General features: G+C 36.7%; 2 protein-coding genes across 4 annotated transcripts; one reads left to right on the forward strand and one right to left on the reverse strand.

Moving 5' to 3' along the window:
• The first annotated feature begins 1,491 nt into the window (after positions 1 to 1,491).
• LOC147866968 (uncharacterized) lies at positions 1,492 to 5,573 on the forward strand. 3 transcript variants are annotated; one of them, XM_087339762.1, is made up of 4 exons: positions 1,492 to 2,072; positions 2,164 to 2,257; positions 2,345 to 3,155; positions 4,325 to 5,573. In XM_087339762.1, the coding sequence occupies exons 3-4, from the start codon at positions 2,619 to 2,621 to the stop codon at positions 5,183 to 5,185; spliced, it is 1,398 nt and encodes a 465-aa protein (XP_087195888.1). In that variant the 5' UTR covers positions 1,492 to 2,072; positions 2,164 to 2,257; positions 2,345 to 2,618; the 3' UTR covers positions 5,186 to 5,573. The 3 variants fall into 3 exon arrangements, with proteins under 3 accessions (XP_087195888.1, XP_087195889.1, XP_087195890.1); XM_087339763.1 differs by having other exon boundaries at positions 1,492 to 1,835; positions 1,929 to 2,257; XM_087339764.1 differs by having other exon boundaries at positions 1,492 to 1,785; positions 1,929 to 2,257.
• A 627-nt stretch (positions 5,574 to 6,200) lies between these two features.
• On the reverse strand, positions 6,201 to 12,250 carry LOC147866969 (putative serine/threonine-protein kinase PBL4). The gene is made up of 8 exons (XM_087339760.1): positions 11,835 to 12,250; positions 10,632 to 11,282; positions 10,099 to 10,170; positions 9,196 to 9,372; positions 8,400 to 8,783; positions 7,871 to 7,989; positions 7,364 to 7,624; positions 6,201 to 6,567 (listed from the first exon to the last, which is right to left on the reverse strand). The coding sequence occupies exons 1-8, from the start codon at positions 11,929 to 11,931 to the stop codon at positions 6,316 to 6,318; spliced, it is 2,013 nt and encodes a 670-aa protein (XP_087195886.1). The 5' UTR covers positions 11,932 to 12,250; the 3' UTR covers positions 6,201 to 6,315.
• Between the last annotated feature and the right edge of the window lie 7,726 nt (positions 12,251 to 19,976).

Here is a 19,976-nt window from a genome sequence, read left to right on the forward strand (position 1 = left end):
TTATAGTTGGACAATATTTGTACTACTTTGGGATAACAATCTCTCCATTCAAACACAATATTAATTTGCAATAACTCACCATGATTGTTCTACTACCTCCACTGAGAGTCAATGGTGTCCTCTTTCTCTTTGCGTTCTTTGCTTGATTGTCGGGGTCTAAATTTTAATGGCTTTGAAGGCGACAATAGAAAGGCCAAGTAGGTAATACATACCATATGGCCAACTCACCATGATTGTTCTACTACCTCCACTGAGAGTCAATGATGTCCTCTTTCTCTTTGCGTTCTTTGCTTGATTGTCGGGGTCTAAATTCTAATGGCTTTGAAGGCGACAATAGAAAGGCCAAGTAGGTAATAAATACCATATGGCCAACTCACCATGATTGTTCTACTACCTCCACTGAGAGTCAATGATGTCCTCTTTCTCTTTGCGTTCTTTGCTTGATTGTCGGGGTCTAAATTCTAATGGCTTTGAAGGCGACAATAGAAAGGCCAAGTAGGTAATAAATACCATATGGCCAACTTGGATTTTAAGATACACAAATATATCCATGATGAATTGCTCTTTCTTTATTTACAAATATTTAAGCGTGTATCTCGAGTGGTAAATTATTAGACTTTCAATGAATCCTTCTGCTTTCAAGCATCTTTCATGCACCATATGTCACAATCTCCTAAACTATATGCGATATCATTGTATCGTCTTTAAAATCATGACTCTCCTCGAATAAAACAGATGACACATCCATCTCAACTATGGGCCCATGGGTTGATAACCTCTCTCCTCTCTTTTCATACAAGAGTAGCATCCATTTGTAACACTAGCCCCATCTCAAACCCCTAAACACACACACACACACACACACACACACACACACACACACACACACACACACACACACACACACACACAAATACGATAGTGACGAAAAGCCTTATGGGAATGAAAACTCAATATCTAGTGTTTGCAAGGATTTATGTACATGTGAGTAATTATTCTGATGGGATGGATACATGAGATTGCTATGTCTCGCATCCCTCGTTGCACACACTAATAATGGAATCAATGATTGCTCTCTCTCTTAATGAAAACACTACTTACGAGGGGTGTCACAATGGAATATGGACACCCACTAACTTAGACTACATGGGTAGTGGAACATGTGGAGTTGCCAATAGGCAAGACGAACACTCCACTCATGAAATAATTTCCACTTGCTCCAATGAAGAAAATCTCTCTCTCTCTCTCTCTCTCTCTCTCTCTCGGAGATCGCAATAGTAAGACAGAAGCCGGGCTGAAATTGGGCCTACATTGGAGGTCGGGCAGCACAACATGTTTTCCTTTTCCTCCCTTCAAGTTTAGGTCTTGAGTTTTTAACTCTCATGAGTCATGATTTTACTAATGGGAAAAAAGGAAAGGGAATGTTTGGCTTGTTTGTGTGTGGTTGGGTTTGAAAATGAGAGAGGAGTTTACTTCAGTTAGTCTCAGTAGAATTTGAGGGAGCTTCTTCTTCTGCTGCTGCTGCTACTGCTGCTGCAGGCCAAGAAGAAAGACATAAAGCAAGAAGGATAGAGAAGAAACAGAAGGCAGGAGGTGGATCAGAAAGAAAGAAAGAACTTTTGGAAGAAAGACAAAAGATATAGAAGAAAGAAAGGGAATCAGAAAGAAGAAAGGCAAGGAAGGAAGAGGAGGGGAATCAGACAGAGAAGGAAAATTTGATCACAAACAGAAGAAGCAGAAAGAAGAAAGAGAGAAACCAGGAGAGGAATTAAAGACAGAAGAAAGGTGAAGAATCGGAAATGAGAATCTTAAAATTTTATTTAGAAGATATTTAGGTCAATCGTGCTGCATCCATTTATTGGTTTCCTCATCCATTGCTCCTGAATTCAAGCTTCAGTTCTAACCCGATCTTGCTCACGTTTCTGCAGATTGCAAGAAGCAGCAGAAGAGAGAAAACGGTGAAGGATAATAACAAGAAGAAGGGGAAGAAGGAGAAGACGAAGGAGAAGGAGCAGGAGGAGACGAAGAAGAAGAAACAGGAAAAGAAAGAGCAGGCCCTAATAGGATTTTAGGTCTAGTTAGCTTCTTGACCTGATTCATTGCTTTCAAGTTCAATCTTCCCTCAAATCTAACTCCATTTCTGCTCATTTCCACTCTATGCAGATTTCTTTCTCCGAGTCTTTCTTTGTCTGACCTAACCTAAGGTTTTTTTATTGTTTCGACGAATTCCAAGAAGAAGGCAGTGATAAGTTGTTAGGTCTGTATCTGTGCGGATGTCTTGATGCTTTCTTTACCTTTGACACGAAGCTTCATTGATAAATAATGTTATACGTTCGTTCTGCAGATCATGTGAAATCAGAAAAAGCTTCCGTGTTTGGCACTCATATCGTCTTTGGATTATTTAAGAAGAATCACATCACAAGAACTTAAAATTAAAGGTCGTTTTCCGTCATGCGAATTCTGGAGGAAAAATGCTCCATTCTCATTCAGCTTAGACTTCATTCCGATCTAATTGAATTGAATATTCCTCGCCATTTTTGTAGATTTCAATTTATTCTGATGTGAAACTTCTGTCTATTTCTGATCATACTTCTTCCCATATTGTAAACATTACACTAATGAGATTGGTAATGAAAGGTCCTTCCCTTTCCTGCAATCCTGGAGGAAAATGTTCCATAGCTACACTTGTGTGGATGCTAGCTGTATGGATACTTCTTTTACATCTTTATACATCCTTTTACCCTAGAAGATTTATCCTCTCGGACCCTCACTCTTCTCTCAGAAGGCTTCCTTACAGTGAATTTGAAGGAATAGAAGACAAAGACTTGTTTGTTCCAGGAAAAAAACGTGTTAATCCTTCAAATCGGCCACACAGAACAAGAAACATTTCTGCATCGGAAGATTTCATGAATCCTTCCTCATTGAAAAGGCAATGGTATTTTCCAGACAAATCATTGGCCATCAATCCATTGACTTGTCCAGAAGACGAAAAGAACTATCTATATCCAGGTAGAGAATGGCGTGATACAGAAGGAAGACCAATCCAAGCGCATGGAGGTGGAATATTATATGTTCCTGAAACAAAGACATTTTATTGGTATGGTGAGAACAAAGATGGTAGAACCTATCACCTTCAAAAAAGATCAGTTGCTCGGGTATGATCTCTTCTCTATGTCTCTCCTGAAATTAGCTTGAAACTTTTGAAATTATTTAGGTCCATACTGACAAAGTATTTATGAATTATTTGCTCTCAAACCAGCTGAAGTACTTCATGCGTGTTGATTCAAATCATTAAAGAATTTCACAATAAACTGGTTAAATCAATTATTTCCATTCAGACTAGTTATAAATGATTTGGTCAATCTCATTAAATCCTTTCCTGTAAGTGGTTAAACGAATTAGCTCCAAAATGGTTAAATTCTTTGTGCCAAACTTGTTAGAAATATGATCCTTGTCTAAGACCTTTGTTTTGAAGTAGAAAGATTGTGCTCAAATAATTTGTCGTCTCTGCAAATTTTTTTCCTCTTATTACTAATTTGTACACATAAAAGCTCCTTGAAAATGCCTACCATTGTATGCAAGGTAGCCAGAATTTGGGCCTCAATCTCATTAAATCCTTTACCTGTAAGTGGTTAAACTAATTAGCTCCAAACTGGTTAAATTCTTTGCTCTAAACTTGTTAGAAATATGATTCATGTCTAAGACCTTAGTTTGGAGTAGAAAGTTTTTGTTCAAATAATTTGTCGTCTCTGCAAATGTTTTTCCTCTTATCACTAATTTGTACACATAAAAGCTCCGGGCAAATGGCTATTATTGTATGCGATGTCGCTGAAACTTGAGCCTCATTTTTTGTTATCAACATAAACTCTTATATTCAAGGCACATAGGCATGTATGTATATTCTTGTTCTTGAAGGATTGGAACATATTTGAGAGGCTGTGAGTATTTTATGGGAATGTAGGTTCATAGTGGTTTCTAGGAACATAGCATATGTCCTGAGGGAATGCAACGATGATTATGGTGCTATGATGTCTACTGCACATTAGATTTACAGCTCACACTTTGTGTTAAGATGATTTACAGTAATGCCTCATGCCTATGTAGGCACACACAATTAAAAACTTTCAAGTTGCTTGTACAAGGAATGCTCAGTTAATTCTAGGTATAAACTCCCAAGTTAAGGTTTAGACATCTGCTGTCTTCGTGTAAAGACAGCATAAATTCTAATTAAGCCTTAGAAGTAATGACAAGTTTACACTTTACAAGAAAAGACAACATGACGAGATAAAACTGTACATGAACACCTGTGACCTTTTGTACACAGGTAGATGTGATTGGTGTGAACTGCTACTCATCAAAGGATCTTTGGACCTGGAAGAATGAAGGAATTGTCTTGCCTCCAGAAAAGTTCAATACGTCTCATGATCTTCACTTCAGCAATGTCTTAGAAAGACCAAAAGTGATTTACAATGGTAAAACCAAACAATATGTGATGTGGATGCACATTGACATTGCCAACTATTCTAAAGCTTCTGTGGGCATAGCTATAAGCTCAAGTCCAGTGGGACCTTTTACATATCTGTACAGTGGGCAACCGCATGGGTATGATAGCAGAGACATGACGTTGTTCAAAGATGATGAAGATGGGCAGGCCTACATAGTCTATTCTTCTGAGGAGAATAGTGAGCTACATGTTGGGGTGTTAACAGATGATTACTTGAATCTAAAAAGAGTCATGAGGAGGATAATGGTTGGTATGCATCGTGAAGCTCCAGCTGTATTTAAGCATAGGGGCATGTACTATATGATAACATCTGGATGTACTGGGTGGGCACCTAATGCAGCTCAAGTTCATTCTTCTGAATCAATGTTAGGAGTATGGGTATCACTTGGGAATCCTTGTGTAGGAGGTAACGAACATTGGAGACAAACTACTTTTTTCTCTCAAGGTACCTTTGTTCTTCCCCTTCCTGGGTTGCAAGATACATTTTTGTTCATGGCAGATAGGTGGAATTCTCATGATTTGAGGGATTCAAGATATGTTTGGCTTCCTCTTACAATGGATGGTCCAGCTGATGAACCATTGGATGATGATTTTGAATTTCCCCTTTGGTTGAGGGTGTCCATACATTGGCACAAAAGATGGAAACTTCCTGATGGATGGAAACCTACTATTTCAACATGATAGTGAAGAAAATGGAAAACGTGAAAAATCAAATTCAGCAATAATTTTCTTTGTATTCCTGAAATTTGAGAACTACGTTTCTAAAACAGGCTATTTGAAACAGGATGAAAATTACTATGGGCTTGATTCTGATTATTGTCTTATTCCATGAAAGCGGAAGGTGTGTTTGGCAGTTATTATGCGATGATGAGTTAAGAAGAATTTCAACATTCTGGAACCTGGATTGAAGGTGAAATAAGTACAAGCAGACATGGTTTATATATATGCTATAACAGATGAGTCATTTATAGCTCGTTCATTTTGCCAAACTAATTGTGGCTTGTCTATTGATTAAACTGACAGTGTACAGAAATCGACCTGCAAGTAAATTGTGTACTCTTTTCTCTGGTTCAATGGTGTAGATGTCACTGATGGAAAATGGAGTTAGATTGTATTCTCGGTCACAATTTGTAGTAGCTTTTGTCATTAGAGCCTTTCATTTTTTTTCCTTTTTATTTATATGTTATATGTTGATCAAGTGTGTAAAAGTGTTGTACAACATGTTTAATCCAAAGGCACGTTCATAATAGGTACCTTAGAACTGCATGCATAATAAGCATCTTATTTCTCATACAGATGGACATTTTGAGCAAAACTGGATATGACAAAATTTAAGCATTTGATGTGAATTTGGACACACTTGTGCGCCTATAACTCAATGGTATATACCTTTAGATCTACATGCATAATAGGCATCTTACTTCTCATACAGATGGACATTTTGAGCAAAACTGGGTATCACAAATTTGAATACACCTGTGCACCTATAACTCAATGGTATAGGCCTTTAGAGCTCAGAATATATGTTGTATTTATATATGAACTCTGTCTAAATGGATTGATTCATGTAATAAATTATGTTTGAATTTACTTCAGAATATGCCAAGAACCATAGGCATCAGAGCAAAGGAACAGTGTGTTGCAATTAGTTTAGTGTAGTAATTACTGGTTCAGTCAATAGTTACCCAAACCTTCATTTCAAATATGAGACCAAATATATGATAAATATTAAATGAAGTTTTTCACAACCATATTGGCAATTAGCAAAACAATATGGTCTTATTCAATTTTTTATGTGTTACTTCTGGTTGTTATACAAATGCACTCGAGGATGATCCTATACATGACCAAGATGGGGAGGCATCATCGTGGTTGCTAAGACGATCAGCAAGCTCAAGGTCATGGAGAACATCACTGATTGAAGGTCTATCATAGCTCCGAGCTTGCACACAACCGTATGCCACTTTGGCAATTGTATGTGCTGCACGAGCAGGGTACAGCCCACCAAGTCGTGGATCCATTAACTCCGTGAACTCCACATCTCCCCTCATTACTGTAAATGCCTGACATATATAATGTCAATTGAGCAAATATCAAGGAAAAACAATTGAACAGTAATAACAATATACAGAAAGGACAATCTTGTTATTATTGTGGGTAATTTACAATCAAACGTGACTTTTCACAAGCTTTTCATGACAAATTATGCTGCCCAACGAGTACACGATGGATGTAGAGGACCACAGAGTATGCCAAAGAAATAGAACTTACGTATGAGGGGGTATACTTCATCCAGAAGTCTCAGAATGTGAGTTAAATACAACCGAATCGTGTAAAAGCCTCGTCATATGAGACATAACGTGGAAGAGACAATTACGAAAGGAAAGATGTATTACTTTGCGACATCTTAGGTTATTGATGGACTACATACACTACTTTCTTTCAAAATAATGAGTAAATGTGCGTCTATTTTACAAAATGTTATGTAAGTGGAGAAAATATTAGGCGCGTATGTTTTTGTTAGGTTGAGGAAGGTTAAGAAGCCATAAGATTTTATGGGAGTGCACAATCTCATATAGTTGCTATGTGGTACTACATCTTGAGCTGCTTTCTTTAACATTTTCTTGTTACCCATCAGGCCATTTATTGCTTCACGATCAAGGATAGACAATAATGTTTGGTCTTGGAACGTGTGTTCTTTGGTTGCCATTTCGCTAGCTTTTATAATAAACATTCCATTTCTTTTGCAAATCCTGACTTTGGTATCTTATTATGCATTATCGTAACATTAAGGGGAATCGGGACGTCTATTATTTCATTAGAATTTATTTCTCTCCCAAATTATAACAGACTACTCACCAGTTGCACGAGCGATCTGTTTAGCACAGAATCTCCATCAATCGCTTTTCTTCCACTCAGCAATTGCAAGAGAACAACCCCGAAGCTATAAACGTCGCTAGACTCTGTGAGCTGTCCAAGAACGAGATACTCTGGGTCCAAATAACCTGTGGTTCCTTTTATTTCTGTGGATACATGTGATGCTTCACTCTCCAGAACTTTCGACAGCCCAAAATCGGATAGCTTTGCTTCTAATGTATCGCTCAGAAGTATGTTGCTTGGCTATAATATAACAAGACGAAAAGTAATGAAAATATTAATTAATTAATGTGATCGAATCTAGCATGTCCTTGACGTAAAATTACAAAATCCATCAATTTGTCTGCTTTAATTACAGAGATTTAATTACCGAATTCTTTTATTATTTCATCAATCTGATTAATTCACTATTCGATATAATTACATAAAACCACCTTCCATTAAGCGATTCCAGCTAATTATGTCACTGTATGATTAAACGATTGATACCTTGATATCCCGATGAATAATGGGCCCTTCTGGAGACTCATGGAGATATGTGAGTCCTTTGGCACAATCAATGGCGATCTTTACTCTCTGGTTCCAGGTTAAGATCTCAGAATTTGGTCCTAACCAAGAAGAAAAGAAGCGATTTTAGGACAGCAAACAACTCTATCTGAACTTCATACGCGTAACCAAAATTTGGTCAGCATTTAATCAAGGATGCTTAATATAGCAAAACCAATAATTCATCAAATAATAGGTAAACCAGTAATTGAAAAGGACAATAGTCAAACTTAATTTGTAGTTTGATTAAATCTTAATCAAGCTAGGATACATTTTATTTATCAATCATAGCTTCAAATACACTGATAGTAAATCAAGTCGCATAAAATCAAATGTAAGTATTAATTATTGACCATAAAATTGCTCTAGAGAGGATTGACCAAGAGACGGGGATGAATAAATAAGAAACTCAGGGGTATTTCGAGTTTTTCCGTCAATACAATCAAGGGATTAAATGAGCCCAGATCATTACCCAGCAGTCTTCTTCCAAGGTCTCCATTTCCCATGAATTCATAGACCAAGAAATGAGCGAACCTTGCCTGGCAATAACCCAACAACGCAGTGAGATTGGGATGCCTTATTCGAGCTAAGAGGGCAACTTCTTTGTTGAATGTCTCAATTTTCTTCTCTTTAATAATCCTTTTCACTGCAACAAGTTTTCCACTAGGAAGGCTTCCTAAATACACACAGCCTGCACTTCCTTCTCCGATTTTTAATGTCTGGCTGAAGTTATTTGTGGCCTTCTTCAGCTCTTTTGCATGGAAGATGTAGAATCCTTCTGTAGGCAAGAGCACATTCATCGTTTCACTCGAGTATCTGGATGCAGTCGACATCATTGCACCTGCACTAATGCAAGCTAGCAAAAAAAAGATGTTGCGTAAGTTAATCCGGTAAAACTTTAACCTTCAATATTTCAGCCTTTGTACTGTCTTCAGTTTTAAACCTTAATCGTCTTAACTTTAAATCTGTTTAATCCTTTCACTTTGGTACTAAGTCTGAGCAGTAATCGTGATAGTTTTAATCATTAATCAACTATTTGAGTTATTTATTTAACAAACATTATGTTTTTTAAATGAATCCCATCATTATAATTGGCATGGACATCAATATCCTAATCTTTGAACATTCAATCTTACATGCAAAGTATTCTTTCAATTAGTAGTATCGCAATCTACTAAGAAAGATTTAAAGTTCACTTTAGTATTCCTGTCAAGGCTAAGCATCAAGGTTTAATCCTGATGCATATTAAGCTATGGTGATTTACCTACCTGAAATTCGACGGGGGAAATAGTAATGATCCTCGAGATTTCTCTCCCTGAGCACAATGAGACTGATCAGTGCGAGACAAGAAACCACGGTTAAAGTTGATGATATTCCTACGATAATGTAGAGCGTCTTCTTGTGATGATTACTTGAAGAAGAAAAGGAATGAGCTTCTGCTAGAGCTGCGGAATAACAGTTTATCATCAGCAAAGAATATCCGGAGAATTTACCAAATTATGCTTTATATGCGCCATAAATCTGGAAAGCAGCTGCAAACCGATTTACATTGCTTTCTTAGTCTTAAATTTTAGGTGATTAACATGCATAGATGAAGAAAGTTGGGGAAGTTGCAGAAATTTATACATATATATATAGGTTTGATCAGAATAGTATTAAGATAAAGGAAATTCAACAAATTTTGCCTAATATATACCATAGAATATCATCACTTCAGAATATCGAGAAATTTACCAAAATATATAGAGCATAGTCACTTCAGAAGATCTAAAAATTTACCAGAATATCTAAAACTTTGTAGGAAAAGTCGAATGTTCTTAAACATAAATTCATGTGATTACAACCTATATATGTATAGGTGAATATAATCAACTTGGAAAACACGGCATGAAAATTTTAAGACACTGGATTTCAAATATATTTATAGGTCTCGTACTTATAAAGATCTTAACCTAATTTTTCTCATACTTACAAAGATTTTGACGTAATTTTCCATTTAAATTTCATGTGATAAATATTATGCGTAGATATGCTTCGTCTATCTTTGATGTGATTAATATCATGTGCAGGTAAGTTTCCATTCATATACATAAACAAACAATTTTGTAAATAAGCAAGCATACGCTTGTATTAGACAATGAGCTTTCATGGCATTATAAGAAGCTAAGTACCTGGCAGAGCTGCCGTTGAGGGTACTGAGGTAGACGGTGATCTTGCACTAGAAGACGATTTGTTCAGGAAATCTGCATGGCAGATGCTAAGAACACACAAGAAATGAGTACAGGAACAAAGCAATTTGATCTAATTTCTCATTGACATACATATCATATTTGAATAGAACTCTAAAATATACTAAACGGAATAGCATTTTACATATGCGACTAAACAATTTCCTTTAGCAGCATGTTATACTGCAGATTGTTAAGTCATGCAAACTCAAACTATTGGTCAAGATACCAAAACATCATGGTTAACCTGGTTTATGTGCAAAATGTTGATAAATCTGCACCTATTTATTGTGGAACCCTGACATTGACGGTGCAGAAAGTGTAATTATACTGTACTATTTGCTTCATGTGAAAATAAGGAAGCCTTTAGGTATCTCCAGAAGAAGAAGATGATGAACGACGCCAAAGAAGAAGACTCCGCTGATGATGATAGTAAAGAAGAAAACCACATAAAAAGTACAGGAAGTTTCCTTTACCTGTAATAGGAACACCATTCAGGATTTCGAGGACACACTGATAGAAGTTCTGAAAAGAAGCAACGTTGGGGTTAAGGCTAAGCATAGCGACGGCAAGGGCACTGGCACACGCAGCAGGTTTATCATGAGTAACCTCAACAAGGCGATCTATGGCAGAAAGAAGCTGTGTCTGACAACCCTGACATCCTTTCTGACCGATCCGAGCAAGATCATTACAAGACCTTGAAAGATTGGATAGAAGCTCCGTCCCAGGACCAATTTCAGAAATGAGAAGACGATCTAAATCGCTCGTGGTCGCAAAATTACATGCAGAAGTTCCCGCTGTGATCCTCTTTGGAGAGAGAGGGCAGTATCTCTGAAAGAGATGGAGTTCTGAGGGTGAATTTAGAGCTTCCTCGTATGCTTGTATACATTCCATAGCCTCATCCTCCGATGGGAACATTCGACCTGTGATGTTTGCGTGGACAGATAATGCAAAAACGGCTGCACCATAGACGTCTTCACAGCATATCAAGATCTGCGCAGATGAAATGTATTTGTCTTCTCCTTCCGAGTTACTACCATTGCTCGTGCTATTACTACCAGTGTTGCTGTTGCAGAGACTTGTGAAGTTCTGAAGCGCAGAGAAGTCGTAAGGGCATTCTCCTTTAACTGTTCATTAGTTAATTCATTCATTGATCATAATAGGGAGAGAAAAATGTGCAGTTTGTTTTACTACGATAGCCATAGCCAGGACTTCATCATTATACACGCAAGTCAAAAAAAACTCATATCACAGAGACAGAAAAGGATCCTAACCTTCACAATGCACGTCGAACAGACTCGTAACACAGAGACAAACGAATCTTAATACATAGCGTTAAACGCCCGCACACAAACATTGAAATTACACAGACAGACACATAAAAAAGATAGGGATCTATATAATATATCAGTATTCAGCACCATAGCTAAACCTTGATATCAGTGCTCAGACTGATTCGTCATAACGAGATAGAAAAGAGCTTGTACATTAGAGTTCACGAAGACGTTATTGATCACACAGACACAGTAGGTTGACACCATAGACAAAGCTTGATAATACAAAGATATGTCTTGTGAAAAAGACAAAAAAGTTTACAACATCCAGATATTCCTGCGAAGATCAGATATTCATTCCGAATCAGAAGTTTTCATACATTTTAACCTACATTTCATAATTACCTTTCGACACAAGTATGCCAAGGAGAAAAACCATGAAGAAGCAGAAGTAGAGTCGTCTGTTTGAGTGGCAGCATTGTGCAGAAATGAAAGAGACCATGGCCGTGCAGGTATATGTTGGAATAAGTTACTTGAAAACTGTCAGGGTACAGTTTCACAGAGAAATGATGTAAATCCACATTGTGTTAGAAACACTATAATAACCTAAAACTCTTTCTGAGCAGATGTATATTCATCGTCTTCCTCTTCTTCTTCTCAAATATTAGTGACTGCAAGAATTTGTCTTCTTCTTCTTCTCCTGCTGGAGAATGAATTGTAGCAAGGCTTCCGTCCAAGCTTACTGAGCAAAATTCTGTAGAGAAAGAATAGAAAAGATAAGCTCGAATTGATCTGACTGCCTTCTTTTACTGAATCTCTCGGAGATGTCAATGCATCTTTCCCTCTCCCTCCCTCCCGCTGGATGTGTTAAATCCTTCCTTTCCTTTCTTTGTTTTTTCACTGCCTCAGCGTCTGTATCTGCGTGGTAAATACTGCTTCGCTCCGGTGCTACAGAATGAGGGGATGTAGTGTGAACAAAACATCTCTTTTTCGCCTCCTTCCTTTTTTGTCCTCCTTGTGAACGGTCAGTCTGATAACCTCTGCACAGTACAGCTGTGGGGAGGAAGGAAGCTTGACAGGAAGAAGGAGGAGGAGAGAGGAGAATCCATGGAAGCAAATAGCAAGAGAGGTGGGGGGTTGGGCGGAAGCGAAGCCGACAAAAAGAAAGCACAGAGATAGAGAAAAAAGGCGCGCGATTGTCAGGAGGAAGAGGAGGATGTCAGTGACGGCAATAAATGCGTACAGCCGAGACGTAGATTATACGTATCCGTATACATAAATATATATACACAACATACATAAAACATACGCATACTTACATACATATATGTATAAATTTATAATGTATGTATGTATGTATGTGATGCAGCATATACCTCCCATATATAACAATTATACCTCATGCATATTTTTGTATTCATCCATTCATTCATCTATTTATTTTTCATTTTTGTTTTCTTTTACATAATTTTGTATGTGGATGGTGTGTATGCCCGTGGATTCTTGTCGTTAATAATCCTTGGATGGTGTGTGTTGTGCATTTGGGGGAAAAAGGAAAGTAAAGAAAAGACAATTTCCGAGTGTAATTCCAAGTTTATTTAACCCATTTACAAGTGCTATTCTAAGGATGCGACCAATGCTTTTGCATGGCTCTACGATCCAAGGTTCGATCGGAAATGTTATTCTATGGATGCAACCAATGTTTCCGCACAGCTCTACAAGCCAAGGTTCGGTCTCTAAATCAAGCCTAATAGTTACCATCAATCATGTCAGGTTGTTTTGACGACTACCTTAGATAATGAAGGATGTGGTTTTTAATTGGACCGTGAGAAATGGGCTCTTATTTCATGGATTTCAAGGGGTAACACAACAAATCTGTAGGATGAAAAGGAAGTTGATTTGGCAATTTTCGCAACTATGTTGTGTGGGACGCTGTCCCAAATGAGGTAGATTTATGTCATCTACTGTTACAACACTTGAGAGGGTTTACCTTCCCATATCACTAGTGGAGATAGCAAAGGTTGTTTTATCATCTTGTTTTAATAACAAACATGCATTTACTAGGGGAAAAACTTGACGAAGGATGCTTCTCAATGACAATACAATCTTTTTGTTTGGACCATGGAAGTTTTGACTTGAGCATTAGAAAGTGGTGAGGAATAGCCAATTAGAAACATCATTATAAACAAAGAGATATCATGCTAGTGAGGTGAACTAAGTGGAGTATTAGAAAGTGGTCAGTAGCCAATTAGAAACATTATCATAAACAAAGAAATATCATGATAAAATATTTAGAACTAAGTACAAAATTCTTCCTACTAATAAAGCTAACTACAAAATTGCAATATTTAGTTTGATGCTTCCGAATCTTGTTGCCATCTCTTCCTCGATATGAAGGGCTTCATCGACCGAGTTGTAAGTCAACTTAGTCCAAGCAATACCTTTGAAATGCGAATTATTTTTGAAGTTTGAGTCATGACTCGTGAGCACTAAGACGAGCTTATTTAAGATCATTTCTCACAATCAAAGCCTGAACAACGCCTCCAAACTCAAAGTGGCCGCACGATCATGTTGCACACTAAAATTCTCCAATCAAATAACGCCACGTCCAAACTTTGATCAACTGTGCAAGATAACCCAATTGAGTCAAGGTTGGGTTGGATACCACAATTTCCACATCCAAACAACACCTCCAAGCTCAATGCATGTTTTCAGATAGTTTATTGCTTGCCGACAACATTGAGATAAACATGATGTTGTAACATTTGGAATAAGAAAGAAGAGATTTGATTTGAAGCAAAGGCACATACGAATATTAGTGTTGAGTTACCTACAACATTCACAAGAGAATTTTGGGGGAAGCACATTTTCATGAACATTGGGTCTACGGAAGCGGTAGTTATAAATGATTGATAATACTAGCCTCTAGAAACAAGGGTGGAAGGATTTTAGAGATGGTTGCAAATCCATCAACGAAGCGTTTTGTCTCTCCTTGAAATGTAATTGATTGTCAAAGGTAAAGATCATGCTCAAAATTGTTCCACAAGCAATTATCCATGTGATGTCATGTATGCATTCATAGAAAAAAGCAATCGTCGTCCAAGTAAGGAACGCACTCAATTAATACTCACATGGAACAACCACATGATTACCCAACGTAAATTTGGAGATTTCATCTCCTATAGAAAACAAATTGCTTTATACTCGTAACTCATGTAAAATGCCTTAGCAATGTAACAAAAACACATTATGCAATCGAGCACCATTCACATGCAATGCCAATAGAAATGTTTGACGTGAACATACAAAACTTGATAAAGTTTTATGCATTGGATCCTTTCATCATCTACTATATGTTTAGAAGTTTCCGCTTGGGTATGAACTCAAAGTTCTGATGATACAAGGAGTCAGGGGTAGGTTTGATGGTATGAGGCAAATTATAGTATTAGAGACGTGCCCGAAGAAAGGGCATTTACATGTTTCCATGAAAAGTGACACAACATAACCTTAACCTTTTTCTAGTTGCAAATTTTGTCTTGTGTCATAGATGACTAAGGTATGATGTAGCTTTTATGGTTGGAAGTTTGTATTTACAACTATGGCTTTTTACATGTGCAATGGCACACAGACCCTCTAGGACATATTAAAAATGTGTATAGTATATACCATTTACATGGAAAATGTATCGATGGATGTCAGATAGTTGAGGTTGGTGGTATATTTAGTGAAATGCACACAATAGTGGGTGTAGAGATTTAGCCATGCCATGTTATCATTGCCTTCAATTATTAGGTGGAACCTAGTGCAAGTGAGACAAAAAGGCGGTCTGTTACAAAACATGGAGAGGCTATAGTCTATAGGTAGGAAGAACCACATTTCTATTGTTGCCTAATGTGAATGGTCCTTTCCCATGTCCGTTCAACATAATTTTGAATTTGGCTTTTGAGGAATTAATAAAGGCAAACAACCAACGTACATTGCATCATAATTGGTGTTGAGATGTTAAAATACTAGTAATTGATGTATGGACAAGCGTAGAAACATCTGATGCCCCCTTGGCTTCTCTAGTGGTATCATACAACAAGGGTACAACCTATTGATGGTGATGATTATTTTCATCATCAGACATAAAAAGGCATACCATACCCAATTCATCGATGGCACAATAATATTATGAAAATCATCAGCTAGAAAATAAACAAATGAGACTGAAATCAAATCTTTTTAGTTGTTTTCCTTTAACATGTCCTCAAAAGGCATAAAAGATATACCATACTCTAGTCACCAATGTCATCAACGCCTCCGATCTCATTTGTGTATTTCTCTAGTCACTAGTTTGGTATCATTACTATAGGGCACAATAAACCCTTAAAAGACGAAAAACCAAGTACTATTGTAGTTCAACTTTGATTGAAAGTTTAGCTAGCTCTCCACATATTCTTTTCATGCTCCTTGTAGTACAACACTTCATCAAATCTCGTAGGTTTCATATAGAATGGTCGTGGTATAACACTAGGCTTAGCCTCTATTAAAGGGGATTGAACGATGGTAGTTGGAGATAATGGAAATTTTCAACAGGTAGCAACCATGATGATTCACTTGCATTGTTGTCATCTTACGTATAATAAAAAGTGTGATCATGTATGGAAAATTTACAAATCCACACGAATATAAAACAAAAAAGTAAAATATAGGACATAAGGAGGAATAATACACATACAAGCTCCCTAAATAAATAGAAAAAATGTAATTAAGCTTAATCTAACGATGTCATTTACTAATTATGGTAGCAACTAGAAATTGGGCATGACTTAACTGGAATGTTAATTTCCTAAGATTTTGGGAAATCTTGCTTCTTTAATCAGAAACGCATGTATATATCTTAATTAGAAAGAAAGAAAGAAAGAAGAATGAAATATTAACGTCTTCTATGACCAAATTTGGTCCATGAGACAATTGGTTACAAACATGGGATGTGTATCCAATTATCGGGAATAAAAATAAAATAGAAGCGTGCTTGTGCATATTCCAAAAATCGGCGTAGTTTTCTTATTTTATGTCTCTAAATACTTCAGCCCGTGACATTCTGCGCTCAATCATGAATACTTTATAAATATAGAGAACATACTTTTTGGATATTGAAACATATAATCCTTTTCCCAATAAAATACGATAAAACTTTCATATCCTACCAAAGTATTATTAGGCCTTTAAGTTTTTAGCTTTATTGCTTCAATTCCAACTTTCTTATGTACAAGTGACTCGACATGCCACTCAACTCCATCAAATTCTGAAATGAAAATCTAGAAATGTACTGCTTGTTATGCTCGGCAATTACGTCAACCATTAATTTGAGGTGAATTGCTCCAACACTGAGAATAAATTATTATTTGATTTTGATTAGTAATCATCCTCTTTGCACAATTGAGGTTCAATTTTCCAAAAGATAAATAGTGTTAGTTCATTGTTATTGTTCACATTATCATTCCATACAAATTTTGTTATATTTTGAAGGAGATACATTGTTTGATTTGTACACATGATGCTTTAATAACACAATGTTTAGATCCTTTATGGAAGAATGAGAATTTGTATTGGTCTATCCTTATGTTCTCGGGACTTGAAGACACAATGTAACATTGTCCCTTTAGTTTTCTAACCTGTAGGTCGGGGAAAGTAAATCGTTTTTTAGGGCATGGTTTCGCTTTCTTAGCTTCATTTTGCCAAACACCAATTATGTTTAACATATACATCAGTTTCCAACACTACAAATTTTCCATTTCACTATCATTGGTATCATTTCACCAAGGATATCATTTCCCTCTAAAAGACAACTCAAACTATTGTTGCATGTGGGCCAAGGTGACGTTGTAGACATTGAAATGAATATTGTTATTGTCTACCATTACCATCCTAATATTTGATACACCTAACAATGCAAGCAAGAAAAAAGTATACATCCATGCATGTAAAAAAGAAGAAGGGAGCTAGTGTTAGGTAGAGAACTAACTAGAGTTTGTCGTATCATTAATATTCTTTGTCTTAGGGGGGTGAGATAGTTGTGCCACATATTGTGTTAAATGACATTTGATCAATGGGTATGGCCCTCCACATGCCAAGATAAAAATCAATGGCTACAAATGCTAGTGTATGCAAAAAAGATAGAGGATGTCTTGAGATTTAACTCAAAGAATACAACATAGAAATGAAGAGTGTATAGCAATGAACATGGCATTCAAATGTGATTGCGATAAAGGTTCCAAACAATAAAGCTATAGCTTACAAGTTACGTGCTTGTGATCGAGCAAATCAATCCTTTTACTTAGTGGGTGAAGTGAGTGACTACCGTGAAACACTATCAAAGGTTTCCTTAATGTAATAGGGTTTTTGTACTTAATAATTAGCCCATAAACCATATTCAATGCAACCCTTTATGTTGACAACACATTTGAAGGTTGCAAGTTCTTGTTCACATCTAACACTTCCCCTCAAGTATGTGCTACCAATGCGAGCTGAGCCATTCACTATAACTTTTATATTGTCAACTCTCTAATTATTTGATCCCTAGACTCTTTTACATCTTTTGTCCACCTTGATGATTCCTCCGGACTCATTTGCAACTATTTTTTTATTGATCTTGATAATTATCTATTGCACAAGAGTTCAAGGTCACCTTCTCTTAATTGAGATATAACATGAGCTAACATTGGATCTCTTTATCTTTGGTCCACCGTTTGATCATTGAATGCTTTCCACTCTAATAGTGGTGTAGCTCTAGATATCACGTGCCATCGACATTCATGCCCAGTGCCCACCTCACTCAACATCTTGATTTCAGCCATAAAACTTTGTACACCACTTTTGAGGTCAACAAGATCCTCAATTCCTTCTTGATAGTCCACTAAATATTTTGAGCCCCCAGAGTGAAACTTAACATGGAAATCAACCACATGTCTTACTAATCCCAACATAATGTTATAATCCTAAGAGTCATATAGGTTTCTCTTTCCAAAGAGGTATAGAAGTTCAATTGAGAAGCATTAAGGTATACCAAAGAGATTGTGTGCGTGCGTGCGTGCGCGCGTGCGTGCGTGCGTGTGTGTGTGTGTGTGTGAGAGAGAGAGAGAGAGAGAATTAGAATTTTTATCGTCTATAAAGAGGCCAAATTTGACCTATGGGACCAGAGTATACATGTGTTCTTGATATGTGTCTCCTTCCTAAGAAGGGGTATTCATACATTGAAGCACAAAGTCTCTATGTGTGAATAAATCATACACATATGAGCTCAACCTTCTAGGTGGTGTCTTAAGTATGACACTTAAGTTATCACTCCCTCTTAGTATGTCAGAATATCTTGAACGAATTGCACTATATGTCGAGCATGTGAAGAGCAAGTGACATTCATCCTCTACTATGCCTTCATTGCATACTTTACATGTCTTCAAATTCATTATATTTTGATACCATGATGCAATTTCAATACCTAACTCGTGAGATCGAGTACGAAGTAGTGTAAGGGCTCTACGAGCATTACTACTCATATTGGTAATGAGATAAGGTTGGATACGATCAATAGACATTCTTGCTTTATGTTGAGACCAACATTCAAGGTTGACATTTGCAATGTAATATTCTAGCTTTGTCCTCTTAGCATCTTCCCACTTTATCCTTAATGATTCCACCAACCTTTCCTCAATCATTACATAATGAATAACATCACTTGAAAGCTCTAAAAGATCATCCACATCCCATCTTTTAAACCATTTCCTTATGTCAACAACCCAACCGGATGAGAGAATCTTACTCTTATGATTCTTTTGTCACTTATATCCAAAATTCCAATCAAGATGTGGTAATTGATGATTTAGCATATTCTTGACTTTTGTAATGTATGTATATACTCTTTAGAGTGCCAGTATTTCTATAGGTTGAACACTTGTTTCCAAGAGAGAGAGAGAGAGAGATCAATCAATTATAGATTGAGTCCCCCCCCACTAGACATTTAACCTCAATAACCAACACTTTCTCTCATAGGAACATAGACTGTAGAATCAAAATTGACTACCATGTAAAAAAGCAAGCTGGGGGTATTGCTCAAGTTATGAACACATTATGACTGAGAAAGATAAGGTCATGCTAGGAGATTCAAGCTAACATGTTAACCTCCCACACACCTTGTTTTAGAACATGTGAAGACATAACAATAGCAATTGCAAATACCAATGTAATGATCTTGAATTATTCAAAAGATAATGCTTTTTGGAAAAGTATACATAATTATTCTCTAATTCAAGGAATCTTTTGACAAAAAAGGTTGACCTTTTCCCTTTTATGCATGACATCGTTGCATGAACACTACAAAGAAACAGTAAATTAGTTCGAATGAACGATTACGTGAATTAAACTAGAAATATTTTGAAGCTTAATCATTGGACATTTTATAGTCACTAATAATCATTCATCATCTCTCCATATGACTTACCACTCTTCAAAAAAGTAATCAATTTAAAATTAAACAGGTAAGTTCCAAAATTTTGTTATGCAATC

This window comes from Azolla caroliniana, unplaced genomic scaffold, assembly GCF_043228905.1.
Source record: "Azolla caroliniana isolate FFs.n. ecotype wild unplaced genomic scaffold, voAzoCaro1.0.p SCAF_2, whole genome shotgun sequence".
Lineage (NCBI taxonomy): Eukaryota > Viridiplantae > Streptophyta > Polypodiopsida > Salviniales > Salviniaceae > Azolla > Azolla caroliniana.